General features: G+C 41.4%; 1 protein-coding gene across 1 annotated transcript in view; it reads left to right on the forward strand.

Moving 5' to 3' along the window:
• The first annotated feature begins 9,129 nt into the window (after nucleotides 1–9,129).
• The window catches only part of CLIC5 (chloride intracellular channel 5), a 1,097,485-nt gene continuing 1,088,919 nt past the window's right edge, over nucleotides 9,130–17,695 (forward strand). The window contains exon 1 of the mRNA XM_044062648.1: nucleotides 9,130–9,511. Within this exon, the coding sequence (XP_043918583.1) occupies nucleotides 9,308–9,511 (204 nt within the window). The 5' untranslated portion in view covers nucleotides 9,130–9,307. The remainder of the gene's footprint in view (nucleotides 9,512–17,695) is intronic.

Consider the following 17,695-nt stretch of genomic DNA (forward strand, 5'->3'; position numbering starts at 1 on the left):
TATATATATATATATATATATATATATATATATATATATATATATACATACCCCTAACTCTTATATAGTACTGAAGTACAAAATAAAATGTTCTGGCCTTCTCACCTGGGCCACTAGCACCTAATGGGCCATTTGGTCCCCTTCTAACTCTGCAGGTTATCATACATGTGCCTGCACTCTTCTCCAGATCAGGTTATATCAGTTAGTGTGGACAACTCATCTGCCAACTCCATCCATATAGCAGTCTTTTTTCAAATACCACTGGCTATACCTGTCATCTTTTGCAGGTATGAACCTTGTAGAAGGTGAAGGAGAGCTTTGGTTTACTTTTCCAACCAGCTTGAGGTCCAACCCTGAGCTGTCATGCAGTCCAAGTTGTCTATGCCATGGTTGAAGAAAAATGAAGAGATAAGTATAAAACTAAGATTAGAAGGGTGTGAATCAACCACTATAGTGTGACATCAGTCTGTCTGGCACCTTATACCCTTCACTGCCTCCCACTGAGCACAGAAAAACAGATGAATTAGCAGACTATTTGCACATGCACCTGCACTGTGACATCAGGTTGAAACTGCAAGAGCTTGTCTATGTATGCCTGAACACTTACTAGTTCAGCTATAGCAGTATGAACCCATCTATGCTAGTATAAGCACTTACATATAAACACTGTGGTGCAATTCATAGAGCTAAGTGTTGAAACACCTAATTTGCAGAACTTCATAAATAGGATCAGATTTTCATCATTTTTTTTACAGCTTACCATTTTGACAGCTACTGGGCTCCAGCTTTATGCAAAGGTCAGTGGAAATGTTGAACTGAATAAAAAATGTAAAATAGGCACTATAAGGATAAAAATATTGAAAACAGGCAGTTATCAGTGCATTGTACTGTGACATCTTCAGGATTAGCCTCTGATTTACTGGTATTGTGGGAAATTTTGCAATAGTACTGCAATTCTATGTACAGGAATTTTTGCTGTGTAAAGTGTCACATTTAGTGTTGTGTTCATAATCATAGTATGTATAAAGTTGCTTACAATGTAATGTTCAGAGAACAATGTAGTCAGTACTGATTTCATATTTGTCTTCAGATATGTCAGGTACAAGTGTGCTCCAGCCAAAATATCTGTGCAGAGCTGCACATAGCTACCACTGGCTGTGGAAAATGGTGTGTGGTTACGAACAGTCTGGTTCACCAGCTTGTAAGTACTATTATCCAGGTATCTCCATCAGTTCAGCACTATTATCCTCCCAAAGCAGCTTATTCCAAAAGTACCTCAGTAGTTCCCTCAAACAGTCCTTGTATAATCATAACCACAGCTCCTTTTACTCTTAGCAGGCCCCTTTCCACATATCCGCACTGGGCATCATAGAGTAGCAGCTACTTTGCCCACCCTTCCATTGCTACCCTTCTAGCTCTTGATATCCTAAGGCCGTGTGAAGACTCAAAGAAAATGTCTGTCCATTTGGGAGTGCAAAACACAAAATAAGACAAAAGGAAACCCTCTAACTTATGGGATATCTTGTGGTTCCTGTTGTTTGGAGTGTTTTCTTTGGCAGTATAAAACTGACTCATGCTCACTGATAATAAACTATTACTTAACATTGAAAATACCATCCATGAGAGGTGTAAATACTTAATCAATATGGAGGCATCCCTTTCACAGTGCACAACTTGCACTGAACATTTCACTGTCACACCCCTGCCCATGTAAATACATTAATATACTAATGATCAGGAGTGGCCTTAGGTCAACTGGTGCCCTAGGTGAAAGGGCACCATGGCACCACACCACCCTGTGCCCCCATCCTGGTCTGCCTACACCAAATAAATACTGGAAAAGTGCCCCTACTAAAGCGGTGCCTTAGGCGGCTGCCTAGTTGGCCTATGCCTAAGGCCGGCTATGCTAATGATACAAAACTCTCACATGCTGATGCTGTCAAAACATCTCTTCCCAAGCCTCCTCGAACTCTTAAGACTAGGTATCAGCATAAACCCCTTACTGCACCTACTCTATATATCTCCACGTTAACATCAACATAATCACGTCACCACAACAAACCACTCCCATGTGTGGTATGCATAGTTCAGCTCCTGTAAAGGTCCTAGTAATTGTTGATTCAGCTGTTAGGCACACACATTTCACATTTGCCAGGTTGGACAAAGGCAGACTTAAAGTCAGCTGTCTCCCAGAAGTCAGATTAGTGGGCAATACACCCCCTGTTCTTGCAAGTATGACTACAACATAACTGTATTCCATGTGGGAGTAAATGTCCTGTCACAAAAATCCTCAAAATGACACAGATTGACATGTTGAAGCTTTGTACATTAGCTTCAGTATGGGTAAGACGGATCTATGACAAACCATCAAATGTGCACATTGTCAAACGTCATATCATCAAAAAATATGATCAAAAATTCAGTCCATCAGAACAAAAATCCAAATGAAAATAACACCCACATACAAAAAAAAATGCTTTTGCAGGGGGACAAGCCCACTTGCACCCCCCACCCCCTGCTAATGATTTATACCAACTCCAAGATTGCACTACCGTGGGGAAAAGGGCAAATTTCCTGATCCTTACTGTAATGTGAATTTATGATCACATGGTTTTGATCATATGATTTTCAGCAATCAGTCCATGTGATCATTTGATAGAAACCTGGGTAAGCCACTTACTCTGAGTGGAATCCTCCCTTCATCTAGAATTATGCCTAGATACAAGGAAAAGATAACTGGGAAGAGCAGTTAGCTACATTGCTGGTGTCATATCAAGAGATGCAATGATTGGCAGTCTGACTTACTTTGCAAAGACAGTTGATATCTTTCATTAAAAGATTTTTGCATAATAGTCAAAGTGTTTTTTGATGCAGGGTACATCTAAAGAACATCCCAACCTGATAAACAAATCCATTCCCAAACCAGATGATATTAAGGTGGCTCTACTCAACTCCCTGACCTTCTGTAATGAATCCTTACAGAGTATCCCTTTTATGCCAGGGTTTTGTGCTTGCTATACCATAAGACTCACTAGTAATAGTGATGGAGTGTCAGTGTACATGAGGGAAAATATCCCTTCAAACTGACTTCCAAAGGGTCTATATTTTGTCACCAAAATCTAATTATGGTGAACACATTTTCAACTACACAAAATCAGCAAAACCATTCACCGAGTTTAATAAGGACAAAGACATAGTTGGCCAGCTACAGAACTTTTCCCTTTTCTCCACTGTAGTGTGATCTCAGAGCTGGTTTATATAATTAGATGGGTGAGTGGGGGGGGGCAAAGCCCCCCATGTAGGTGGGTTTGATTCAACATGGATTTCGGTTCATTGTGGTGCTGACAAATATTTCCTTGCCCTTATTAATTGCTGATTTTGTGTCGATGACAAGGTATTTGCTGTAATTAGATTTCGGCGATGTAATATAGACTCCATCCAAAGACCAGCCCCCTAGTGAGTTTAATGAACTATTTCTCACCTTAGGGAAATCTAATTAAAAATAAAGCCAAATTCAAAGATTTGAAAAGTAAACTACCTACTGTAGAAGTTATGCCACATACTGCATGCTGAGAGTCGTAAAGGGGGAAGGATACAGCCCACTGTGAAAGAATGTCATTACTTTGTAGTCTGTAAGAGACTGGTGTCACAAAAGTGTTTTCTATTATATGTATACTGAAAGTAAAGGAAGACATGTATTATTTCAAGTAAACTTAGACTGCACTTTCACCATACTTCTCAACCTCCCAGTGCAAGAAATTTTGACAAAGCCAGAAATAATGGAGGACAAAGACCCCAAAATAGGGAGAGATTTTAACTATATGAATGGAATGCAAAACTGAAGGCACATGGGATGAAACTAAGTACAGATAAGACAATGGTAATGGCAGCAAATTGGGGAAATCAGAAATAGAAGAGAAGATAGTGGAACACGTAAATAGTTTCATATATCTGGAAGGGGTGGTTGAGGAGAAGGGAAGTCTGAATGAAGAGGTCAAAGCTAGAATCAGAGGGGTTGCAGCCAACTGACATAGAGTCTCATGTGTAGTTTATGAGAGAAGAATGCCAAAGAAGCTGAAAAGTAAGGTGTACAAGACAGTGGTGCAACCAGCACTACTTTATGGTACAGAAACCTGGGCAGTAAAGGCAGAGCAGATGAAGAAGCTAGAGGTGATGGAAATTAAGTGATGAGAAGGGTGGTAGGATGCACATCATGGGACAGACAAAGAAATAAGGACATAAGAGGAGAAGCCAAAGTAGTTCCAATTGCAGAAAAGATCAAAGAGAATAGATTACAGTGGTATGGGCACATCTGCCGAAAAGCAGAAGACAATCTGGTGAAGAAGATTTGAGAAAGACAGGAAGAAGGTAAGAGAAAACAAGGATGTCCAGCAAAGAGGTGGATGGATTGTGTGAAAGAAGATATGCAACAGTCAGGTGTGAGTGTTGAAGAGGGCAGGAGTGTGGCACTGAATTGAGAAAGTTGGCGACAATTAACACAATACACCCCATGTAGAAATTGGGAAAAGGGGGGCTAATGATGATGATGATAGTTTCCTGCAGATACAATGGGAGGGAGATCCAGAATTGCTACTTGGGGGGAGTAGAAGGCATTCACATTTGAATTTTGCAGAAGCTGTTGCTAGCAAGGTTTGTTAAAGAATCTAAGGGCTTGGCAAGGATAGTACCATGACATGAGTGAAGGTAGAGATGGAAACTTGTAAATAATGAATGCATGATTTATTCACCGAGATGAAACAAAAAACAAAAACAAAAAAAGGAAAGAATGAAAGAAACTGAGGGTAGATATGCTGAAGGCAAAAAAACAAATGTGAACAGCAATTTACTTCGTGTTTTTAAAGCCAAACCCACTCCAACATGCTTCAAAAGCAAAAGTTGGGGCTACATTAACTGAATTGTCTCTTCTAAGAAAAGGTAATTGAATTTGTAAAAGCTTTTGTACTTAGGTGCACTGTTTGTCCCCATCTTAGAACTAGATAAGTCTTTCGAACTCTGTTGTGATTTCAGGTATGGTACCTCATCAACAAAGCGGTTTTAATTGGTGGCAAGCAGTTTTCAAAGGTGGGCATGAGACATGCAGGCAAACAGATGCCGATTGATAAAGAATCTAAGAAGTATAGCACCATAAACACTCATACGTTTGTTCAGATAAAACAAATTGCATTTGGAGTGTCATCAGTACACATTTCAAAGCAAAAACAATAGAAATCATCTTGTAAGAAGTTGGAAATGTACTTTAATTGAAAGTTAAATGATATTCTAACTGTCATAATGTGTAAAAAATATTTGCATATTCTGGACATTGTACTAATCAGGTTAGGAAATAACATGTTTCACATAGGAAAGCCTTACATGCCTGTTTTGGGGTTAAATTAGATGGTGGAGGCAAGTGTTATGAGTTGCCTGCGCCTCCTTTCTCAGTGAAAATAGAAACAAGTCAGCATCAAAACCAAAGAACGTGACAGAGCTGAATGCTTTTTATGCAGTGTGAGCTGGGCGCTTTTTATGCGGTGTTAAACTACTATAACAAGCTTTTGCCATAACTGCAAACTGTGCCAGAAACTTCACAGACAATTATAGATGTTTGACTTCAAAAATGTGAACTAACAATGGAGCCCATTTTAAGACAGCTCTTACAGAGTTTGATAACCGTTTTCAGTTTCTTGCTGGACTTGCATATTGTGATTACTGCAAAAGCAGCAAATACTTCAACATTTTGAATGATGCATCTTCATATGGTGTGTTGGGGAAATAACTCCCCCATAAAATGCCAGATGGCTCAAATAAATGTACTGGTTCTAAGTTTAGAATCATTACATATGCAAAAAAAAGGAAGAAGTTGTTTGTAGTCACACAAAGAAGGTATCACACTGCTTCTAAGAGTATGAAAATGCCATAAATACCTTTACAGAATTACCATTCAGAGAGATCAGAAGACCCTCACTTCATTATTTATTTGAGATGAAAGCCATACCACAGATTTTGTCTCCTAGTACTTCTGAGACTCTTGAGGGCATATAAGAATGAAGTTTATATTCTAGGAAGAACTCATGGTAAAGTGTTTTAAGATTATACCGACTTTCTCTCAGTTTATAGGTGCATACTAGGCTGATGATCAAAGGGCACTTATAAGCCAAACCATGCAGCACAAATGTTTCCCATGAGTTGCTGTGCCTTACAGATTATTTTAAGAGATATATGTTAGTTAGAGTACAGTAATACTTTTCTGTCAGAAGAAAATTATGATGTTTTCTGATCTCTTAGAGAGTTCTAGGGGACAGCTGTAGAAATTAAATCATTGATGAGTAAAAAAACACAATAACGTCCAGTGTTCAAAAATTCATTATGTGAGATTTTTCATATTGTATCAAACTTGATTATTTATTCCTTATGCAGAATAGATGCATTTGGTACAGAATATGGTTGTGTCTTTTGGGGAGGCAAAGTCATGATTCCACTGCAAGCTAGGTAGATAGCATTATGTGAAATGTATGTATTATGCCAGTATTCCACAAGTGAAAGGATTCTGACAGAGAATGTAGTAACCAGATGTATCACACATCAAGGATACATGATGTTTTCTGTCCTTTGTCGGTTATACCAGTTAAATTAACCACACAAATCATAGAGAAGACAGTACATTGATTCTGCTGGACCCTTTCTTTGAAAAATGTGGTTACCATTGACACATATTTAAAATTGTATGCATGCATATCTTGCACAGCCGTATCAGCAGCAACTACTGGAGTTAAACGCAAGTCTAAGTTTTCACAGAAATCCAGATTTGTTGGTGGGGGGAGAGAGGGGTCTAGTATCTTTTATAAACGAGGACTCAGCATATTACTTCTGTTTCTCATCATCCTTTACTGAATGGGTCAATTTAATTTTTAGTACATTTTAGTAATAAATGAAAATGGGGTTGTAGCAAGTAAAGGTCAGCTACTGCAAGCATGGAAAACAGAGACCACCTGCAGCGTGCCTGCTCTCATGATGAGGCTTACGAGGTAGATGTAAATAACACTGCAGAATGTGATCTCCCCAAGTCCCCCACATCATCTCGAACACAGGCTGTCTACGAGATAACATTTAGAACTGTAATACCTGTGAAAGCAACTGATGGACTCCATCCATCCACAACCCCTTTTTGCAGATGGAGTCAGGGTGTCACTTCAAAAGTGACAATCATCTAAAGGTTTACACCACCAGGTAGCTTGGCTTGCCATAGTAGCTGCATGGCTTTGGAATGTGGGAGGAAACCCACACAAACACAGGCAGACTCCACACAGTAGGCACCCCAGCTGAGAATCAAACCAGGAAACCTCTTGCTGTAAGGCTATAAAAATATCCACTGTGCAACTGTGCTACCCTATCACTTGCTGTAATGCTAATGGGCAGAAAAGTGAGATTTTGCTTTATCCTGATCCCACAGTTATGCAAAAGAAGTTCCCCCATAAAGCAATGAAATAACATGCTTTTGTACGTGTATGTGTACTTTGTCTTTGCAATAAGCAATTTAACTCAAAGGAAAAACAAAGAGATACCAGACAAATAATTTATGTGACTAATTCTGTATTGTAAACTGCTAAAAGTGTGTAATGGGAGAACTGTGAGAAGATAGTATAATCAACTTTGGTACGGAAAAATGGATTGGCTACTTCAGTGGATGAATGTTCAGATACAACACTAGGTGGATTCATGAATCCAGAGAAGAGGGGTCATCTGCCTCTGCCTGTGAATATGCCTGTGGATAGCAATAGATAGTATTCTGCAGTCCTCTGAAGGTAACTTTCTGAAGAATATTATGAGGGCAAGAGAGACAGAGAGGGGGGGGGGGGGGGAGCGGTCCTGCAGGCCGTCTTGAAGTAAGAAGTCTAGAATTGTTATCAGACCAATTGTTCACCAAAAGGCAAAAAGGCATAGCCGGACTTTAGGCATAGGCCAATTAGACAGACGCCTACGGCACTGCTCTAGCAGGGGCACCTTTCCAGTAAACTGAATGGTGTCGGTAGACCAGGATGGGGGCACGTGGTGTTGGGGGGGGGGGGGGTGCCGTGGAGACTTTTTGCCTAGGGCACCAGCTGAGTAAATGCCGGCCCTGCCAAAAGGACTTCAAATACAGTTTTCTACGGGGACATAATTAGTGAAAAAGTTCAGTATGATTCCACTGTAAGGGGAAAGAAATGCAGTAATATAAAAGCAGCGAACCCCCCCCCCCCTTATTCACATAACAAGAATCTGCTTTTGTCAGGCGCAGAAGCTGGGCTGCTCCTGGTTATCTTGAATGAAAACCGCTACTGTTTGGGAAAGTTTTACTTAAAGTCGTGTAATATTTCGGCTATCACAGCAGACAAAAGCGTTTATATGATGATTTGCAAGCGACGAATAGCGCTCTACTAGGCTCACCATTTATGTATTCATTTATTACAAATACTATCAGTGCAAGGCGTCCCATTCAAGCTTAGAGTAAAAGTCCTATTCATCATTACTCTCCTTTTACAAGACGCTTCATTATTGTGCGCGGTTTTGCTCTTTTGACCATGTCATCTGTACGAAAATAGATTCTTGGGTATAAGACAAAACTTTGGACCTACAGCCCACATTAGTTATTCATAAAACCAGGTCGTGCACAAGTACAAGTCCGCACGTTTCCTACAGCTGGACTCTCGCCTTGTCCTGTGTGGTTGCAGACTCAAGTCTCCTGTTGTCTGTGTGATGATCAAAGCTCCCTATCCAGTTTAGTAAATCATTGCCCAAGGAACTCGTCATGCGCAGCAACAGAAATTAATCTAAACTTGGGACAACAGTTCACTTTTAAAAGGCGTTCTTCCTCGACACAGACACCTTGTGCCTGTAGCAAGTAGGGTCAGCTACTGCAAGCATGGAAAACGGTGACCACCTGCAGCGTGCCTGCTCTCTTGATGAGGCTTACGAGGTAGATGTAAATGGCACTGCAGAATGTGATCTCCCCAGGTCCCCCACATCACCCCGAACACAGGTTATCTACGAGATCCCATCCGATGTGCCCATGCCAGAATCACCCCTGTATGAAACGCCGACGACACCCGAGGTGACCTACTATGATGCAGTTCAGGAGTCACCTATGTATCAGCCATTACCACCGGACTCTGCACCTCCTGAGAACAGCGTGCTTCGGCTTTCTTCACCCAGCACTACACCGAGGGGGCTGGGATTTGGCAGGGATGGCTCTGTGTCTTCATCACTGGCAGATGAAGAGGACGGGGGCTTGCGCTCTGACGACCAGTGTGACTATTACGACGATGTTTTGATGAGCCCCAAGCCCGATGGGGAGGCTGTATCTGGCTTTAGTTTGCCACAACACAGCAGCACTGGAGGAATGGACACCAGAGACGGCTTCTCTGGAAAAGTGCACAATGCTAACACCTCGAACACCTCAGCCATCATCACCCAGCAGAATGCCAACCACAGCCAGGAGGACGAGGACGCACCTGATATCAGTCTGTATGTTAAGGTAGGATGGACTCTTAGCAAGATTATCATGGGGGAGGGGGCTCGCAGCTTCTGTTACACACACTCCCCAAAAACGTGATATAATTTTCGGACCGTTCTCAAACAGACTTGCCAATGTTTACAAAAGCAGGTTTGTATGCAGAGACTACGAAAGGAATTAAGTTTAAATGGTAAATCGCAGAAGTGGAGTTTATCCCTGAAAAGGCTGAAACAGAGACACTGCATAAATTCCAAAAGTAGTAGTAGCTTTTTTATAATTCAGTCACTCCACTTTGCATTGGAATGCAGTGAAATGGTAAGATGAAAAGCAGCGATTTTATTTTATTTTACGTTTTGGTTACCTGTAATCACAGCATATCCAATTGTAAGCTTAAACCCAGGATAAGAGAGCACACAAGTAATATACACTAGCCTCAAAAAAGAGAGAAAAATTACATATCAACTTTACACCATCTGGAAGTGTGCATTTTACAAGGAGAAAAGTGGAATCAGAGAAGTAGCAAGGAGAGGGAGAAACAAATGTAGCTTTGGAAATTGTAAGGGGTAACATAAGGTGTTTAGGGGATGAATCAAGAGATAAATAACAGTAAGGACACAGAGTCCACTGAAACAGAAGGACTTGAGGTAGATAAAATGACCAAGGAGAAAGATAAACTATGTACATGTTTACAGGAAGTAGAAACATGGAGGTAACCAACACAGTATGTAAACAGGTTGAAGTGTGAGGAAATTAATGTAGTGCAGAGTAATACATCCTGTCTTCTGGCATTTGCAGTTGTATTACTCACTCAGACACTGTTAGTGTTGGAGCCTGAACTTCTGCAGTCTGTGTGCAGTGTGAGCTAGTGAGGAAGAGATCGTCACAGTTTTGATGCAAGTAGTCTGAATTATGTAGTTTAGTAGATTGGAGGGTAGGGCCTATTGTTCACTGGTTTCTGAGGTCATAGGTTGGGGTGGTAAATATAAGCTCCATTAAAAGTGGAGAAGGGGCATCTTGGTGGAGCAATATGATTAGTTGAAAGCCTAGAAGTAGGTTGGAGCTGCCTTGCACTGGGTGTCACTTTGCTTCAGATAAAGTAAGGCAGTGGTGCTCAGAGGGAGGAAAATTGTTGATGAAGTAGGACTTGAATAGTGTAAAATACTAAAATCAGAAAATGGTCAGTGAGCATACATTTAAAATTCCGGCATGTGTTTTTACACACAGTTGAGTTAAAACATTAATGCAGATGATGCACAGACAAAGTTCTGTTAAATGCTTCATACATATCAGTTCTTCTCAGTTTTTACAGGACAAAAGTTTTTTGATTGCAGTCAAGTTTCATTATTGTTGTGAATATGCATATCAATGCAAAACTTGTTGTTCTTTTAACTTATTAAATTAAATAGAAACTTAAATAATGTCCCAAGTTTGGCACTTTGTCACTCCATTATTTTTGGGTTTGTCCAGAACTCTTAAGCAGAGAAATTGATTGGTGTAACAAACCAATACAGCTGTGACTTAAGAAAAAAGAAAAGTTTCTTAGTAGGTATATTGTGGTGCTAACATTTGAGAGAAAATTGAAAGCTTTCATAAACCTAGGGCTCAATTCCAAAATACCTGCTCTTGGTGTAACTGACTTACTCCAGTGTGAGCCTGCCTTATGGATATGCCTTACAACAGCATACATCATTTATACCAATAGCAGGTCTTTTGGAATTTGGCACACAACATCCTTCATTTGGAATACAATACTTCTTGTGCAAGTCTTATTATTGAGGCTGACTCTTTACTGTTAGTTGACTGCAAACACAAGCTGTGAATGGTTATAAAAAACAACATGGACACAGAATTATATCATTAGAAAACTGTATAACATAGTACAGTTTAAATCAGATAATTAAATATTTGTATGTGAAGGAGAAAGTGATTTACAATAGTGTACCTTTACTTGGATTGAGTATGGTCTCACTGTAGGGCCATTAAGTATGCACCATAATCTAGTAACAGGAGAAGAAACAGAACAACACATAGATGCAGCAAAAAGAATATTAATTAAAAATGTATATCCCATGCACTGTTTAAGCAGCAGGCAATGACCACTGATACACTGTGTCAGTGCTATTAGTTCAAATGACAGTTCTACGTGGATGTACTTTTTTCTGTTAATTTACAATGGGCATGCTTGTTGGTCTGTCCAATCAGTGTACTCATTTTTGAATACTAATGACCTTTTATTGTATAACTAGGCTTATTCTGCCTAGTTAAGGTTTGATTCCAGGTATTGACTCAAGAGTATACATTTGTGAACAGGTCTTCCAAACCTGTCAAATTAGCCATACTGACTTCCACATTGCAGACTTCCTAAGAGGGATACAACCACAACTGTAATAAATGAACTTCACTGACAGGAGCCTACATAATCAAAGTTTAATTCTTTGGGACTGGACAATGCCTTGTCCGAAATGCATATCAAGGCCAATCATAGCATGGCAGGCAGATCTTTAGCCAGTACAAGAAGAAGGTACTCAATCATCCCTTTCCCCTGCCCCAGGGGGGAAAATTCAAAGAAATTAAAGAACTTCTGCCCTCATAAAAACACAGCACCTCCAACAAATATTCAAGGTTTTAGCATATATACAGCTGTCATAAATGCTCAAGAAGGGAAAAATACAGAACTCTTTCCAAACTCAAGGGATACGTATAACTCATAGCTGCATTACTTATTTTGGGTTAACTTCCTTTTCCATCTGTTTAGGTCCTCAAGCTGAATATTGCAGGGATGTGACCTTAAAGTATAATATAACATGCTTGGAATTCTGCCAGTAATCCATAGGGATCTTTTTAAAGTAAACATATATGACCAAGAATTGTGAATTTGTCTTATGCCAAGACCCAAGGAAAAATTTGATAGCCACGTTTGCCTGTCTGTGTAATTCGTCATGAATTAGGGATTACCTCAAAACTGCAGCTGACATTGCTGTTTGTTATATAATTGAAATGTATAAATAAAACCATTCCCTGTCTTATTTCAGTTTGTTCATGGAGAATTCAATGCAAATTTATGATGCAGACCATGTAGAGCCAACAATATGCTGTTTTGTGTATGTACAGGTAGTGTTTTTTTTTAATATTTGCAGTTTTTATAAGCTATAAGAGGAACCAGGATGAGGTGTATCTCACACCCACTCCCAATGTAATCAGTGCTCTGCAATGTATTGTAATGTCTTCTCCAACTGATTACAGCTGAACATTCTGCATTTTAATAGCACTCATGCTAATCTGGCCTATCACTACATAAGTAAGTTGGACAGCCTTGTTGTTGTTGTTGTGTCTTTTGTTTTTTTCCCGGTTAGGGGTCGCCACAGCGGAACCCCGTTCCGCTAATGGTTAGCAGTAGATTTTTACATGCCGAGTTGCCAGCCCTGACGCACAACCTTCAATGAAGGTAAGCCCATTCATGCATGCATGTCTCCACACAGAAGACGCTCTAGCTGAGAATCGAACGGGACAACGTCTTGTTGTGAGGCGACAACGCTACCACAGCAGCACCACCTTAAATCTGCTTTTCCCAAGTCAGCTAAGACTGTACTACTTGGTCATATCCCCTTCCTTTGTCAAATAATGCATTACCTTAGATCACCAACTTAAAATGTTTTCCTTAGAATTATTTTTTGGAACTACTAGAAAATTAAGAATTTTTGGATTGAAATGAAATTTTGACCATGGTAACGTTCTCTGAGAATGAAAGCTGTAGGGCATCCCACATTCCTACAACTATTTCAGCAAGCATAATGCAAATACTTCCACAATAATGAAATTGTCTTGCCTACCCACTGCCACCATTTCCCTCCACAGAATGTGTTTTCTACTCTTAAAACTCAAAAAAACAAAAAGTCCGGTAGAAGAAAAAAGGAAGCTGCAAACTGTAGATGCGTTAAGCTGCTTTTTTAATACACACACTTTTCGTCCGGGCACAGTCCAGATTTCTTCAGACACAAAAACACAATAAATGTAAAAGCACGCACTAAAATACTCATGAAGGAACAGCACATGACTAGTTGTGCCCTATCTTAGCTGTCCTTAACTAATTAGACAACTAAATGATTAAATAATTAAATAATTAAATACCACAAGAAACCCCACCCTTCATTCATCTCACTGAACATCCTATCACTGTCAACTCTAAGAATATATATATAAAAATATACAAAGATAAACATATTCACAGTGAGATATAGTCACCAGTAAATCATAAGAAGCAAATAGGTTCATAGGTTCATAGGTTCATAGTTTCATACTAGGCTATCTGCCCAAGGGCATTTATAAGCCTAGCCCATAGTTATGTGGCTTTCGCCACCCCTTTAGTTTGAATAAAAACTATGCCTATCATTTTTCTGTGCCTCTGTCAAGCAGTGACACTGAAGTAATCCCTGGGGTATGTCTGCGATCTCCCATCCATTGGTCAAGATTCCTCTTGAACAAGGCCAGCGAGGTGCTCTGCCTCACATGTACTGGGATTTTGTTCCACAGCATAGGGAGTCTCTGGGTGATGAATCTGTCCCTCCAGCACGTTCTATTTATAACCGTGTCAAGGTTTAAGTCTCCGCCCTTGTGGTTCTGAGGCATCTAGATTTTTGAGGTGAAGCATATTCATCAAATCTGGGTTTGACATGGCCTTATATGTCAGGCACAGGTCACCTCTGGGCAAGCGGTATGAGAATGAATAGAGCTGGAGTTCTTTCAGTCGGGCAGCATAAGACATATTTTTGAGACCCTTTATCCTTTTGGTGAGGAACTTTTGGGGCCTTTCAAGCTGCAGCAGGTGTCTGGTCAGATACACAGCTTACGGGGCATTGTACTCAATCATAGGTCTAATGAGTGATGAGTACAGGGGGACGATGACCTCCCTTGATCTAGATGTGAATCCCTTCATGATCAGGTGGGCGATATAGAAGGTTTTCCTAACTATTTTAGCAACATGAGTGTCAAACGAAAGGCTACTGTCAACTTGGGTCCCCAGATCACTAGTGACTTTTTCTGTGCTCAGTGGATCGCCACCTATATGGTAGCTAGGGGTAACCTTGTTTTTCCCGAAGGGTATGACTATGCATTTTTTGGCGTTTAACTTCAGGCCATGGCTCTGGCACCAGTTATCCGTTTCTGTGAGGCCCTTCTGGAGGATATCTGTGTCAGATGTGTTTTCGACTATGGCCCAGTTTGCAGTCATCTGCAAACTTTGTCAGCCATAACCCTCCTGTGTTTGCTTGTACTTCAGAAAAGTAGATGCCGAACAAGAGTGGACCCAGGACTGAGCCCTGTGGGACACCACTTGTGACAGGCTTTGAGTCTGACATGGCTCCAGCAACTCTGACCCTGTGGGTTCTGTCACTTAGCCAGTTTGCAACCCATCTTGTGATGTATGGGTTTACATTCAAGCTGATGAGTTTTTCGATGATACCTGAGTGGGGTATTGTGTCAAAGGCCTTTGCCAGGTCGAGGTAGGCTGTATGGACTGCCTTTCCCTCATCAATGGCCTTGGTGACTGTCTCGAAAAAGTCAACCAAGTTTAAGAGGCAGGATCTGCCTTTGACAAAGCCAAACTGGGTTGGATCCAAAGTCTGCAAGTTCCCTATGTCTTTATTTATGAGTTCCATTATGATCCTCTCCATGGCTTTGCAGATAAGGCTTGTCAAGCTAATGGGCGGTAATTTCCAGGGTCTGTGGAGGCACCGCCCTTATGAAGTGGGACCACAGTCGCCGTTCGCCACTCCTTGGGTACGTATCCTGAGGTGAGGCTAAGATTAAACAGCTGTCCTAACTGTGGGTTTAATTCCTCGTTGAGTTCATGAAGCACACAGCTGGGGACACCATCCGGTTCCATGGATGCTGTGTTTTTTGCCTTAGTGCGGGCAGTTCTCACCTGGGCGTTGGAGATGTTTGGGGGGCTACAATCCTCTGGAAGAGATATCTTTCCTTTTGGGGAGGGGAGTTTGCTCTGAACCTGTCAGCCAGTATGTTAGCAATGTGTGTAGGTTCAGTAATTTTCACATCATTTTGAACTAATTCTGAGCATATCTGGGAGTTTCCTCCTAGGTTTCTAACATAGCTAAAGAAGGCCTTATGATTGTCCTTAGAGTCCTTGGCGATTTTTCTCTCAAAATTTGCCTTGGATGATTTTATGAGAGCTCTTAGTTTTTTACTTATAATGATCAAAGGTGTCTTACCTTTCAAGGATTTTGCTCTATCTTGTAGTAGCTTCCTCCTTTTGTTGTAGAGCTTGTTTATGGCTGGGGTCCACCAGACTGGACGCTTGCCTTTGGTACAGAGAGTCTTAGTTTTGTTTGGGATTGCCTGATCCATGCAGTCCTGTAGGTGCTGGTAGAAGGCATTTGTAAGTGATTCAGCGGTTTGAGTAATGTTTACCACTGGCTCAGGGGCCTTAAAGGAGACCACACTAGTTTTTAGAAGTGTGAAATCGGCGTTTGAGAAGTTTTTCACTGTTGTCTTTTTTGTTTCAGGTGGGGGCGGGATGAGGACCTCCAGCGAGATTAGTTTATGATCTGATCTCACCAGTGAGGGGTATACTTCCGGTGTTGAACATCTTGATCCCATGTTCGTGATGATGAGATCAAGTATGTTTTCTCCTCTTGTGGGGATGGTGACTAGTTGTTCCATGGCATTTGAGTTTATGAACTCCAGGAATCTTTGGGTTAGAGTGTTCGGGCTTGAGTAGTGTTCCCAGTCTATATTAGGGTAGTTGAAGTCACCTAGTATGATGGTGTTTGGAGATAAATTTATCCCCTCCAATGTTTTCAGGAAGGCCATGTGAGGTTCCTGAGTTTGAGAGGGTGGCCTGTAACATGCTACAAATTGCAGAGCAGTCTTGCCTATGGTTAATTGCACCTGGATGGTCTCCGATGCATCGTGCGTTGCCACCAACCTTGAGGTGTGGGTGTCCTTTATGAATATGGACACCCTCCTTTCTTGGTGTTGTCCGGATTTTGGGGCGGAACGCATGATATGAGGTGAAACCTGTTAGTGCTGGGGTGCTCTCAGGAGCCTTGAACCAGGTTTCTGTCACAGCACAGACATCGATGTTCTCCATATTGAGAAGGGCCTCGAGTGCGTGCATCTTGAGAGTGAGACTTCTGGCATTGAGCAGCATTACCCTTAGTTTTTCCTTTTGGTGTTCTAGGGTGGTAGGTTTAGAATTTGAGCCTTGCCTAAAAAAGGCACTATGGGGGTGGCAAGAGCCTTTGCCAATATCCGGAAGCCCAGAGGTGACAGGTGCAAGCCGTCCCTTGTGAAGCAGAGTGGCTTGTCCAGCATGTCATCCCAGGCAGACAGACATTGGATCCCCTTTGAATGACACCAGAATTTTAGCCAATTATTAAAGCTGATCATCTTATCACTGTATTGTGGCATCATTCTAGGTGAAGGTAGGATACTGCTCAAGGTCAGGGTCATACCTGCCTGGGCTACATAATCAGAGAGCTCCTCGATGTCCCTTTTCATGTAGTCCAAGGAGGTACGTCTCAGGTCGTTGACACCAGCGTGGACAATGACTGAGTCGTACTTGTACCTGCTGTTGAGAGACCTGAGTGCTTGCGTTATGTGGCGGATTCTAGCCCGACAGGCAGCTTACTGTGACCTTCTCCTTACTCAGTCTGGTGAGCGGGACGCCAGTGTGTCTGACTATGGAATCACCAATGACAAGTGTGTCTGGCATTTTGTTTGGCCTTAAGGGCTGTGACTGTTTGACACTCTGACTGTGTGGTCTATGTGTTGCATGTGTTGGGTCGTGAGGTGGTAGTTGTTTGGGTGTCTGCTTTGGTGGCCTCTGCTGTTTTGGTAAATTTTTGATCAGAGCCTCGAGTATGTCTTTGTGTGAGTATGTGTATGATTTGAAGTTGTGATGGTACCATGTGTGACTGGGTATGTATTGTGTGTGGTTACCTTCTCCTCCTGTCTGGTCTTGCCAGTCCTATGTTGAGAGAGCTCAGCCTCCAGTTTGGCCGTATAGTTGCATCTCTCGCATGTATTTGTGTTTTGTGGGAGGAGGAGAGGATTGTCTGTGTACATGAGGCAATTGTAACATTGCCTCAATATTCCCAGGTTCACCAGTTGAGCTGGAGAGGACACTAGCAACTGATCCCTCGACATACTAGAAGTAGTAGATAAAGAGACTTTCAAAGGACTCGGGAA

Source organism: Protopterus annectens, chromosome 2.part1 (assembly GCF_019279795.1).
Source record: "Protopterus annectens isolate FY-2018-M chromosome 2.part1, PAN1.0, whole genome shotgun sequence".
In the NCBI taxonomy this organism is placed as follows: domain Eukaryota; kingdom Metazoa; phylum Chordata; order Ceratodontiformes; family Protopteridae; genus Protopterus; species Protopterus annectens.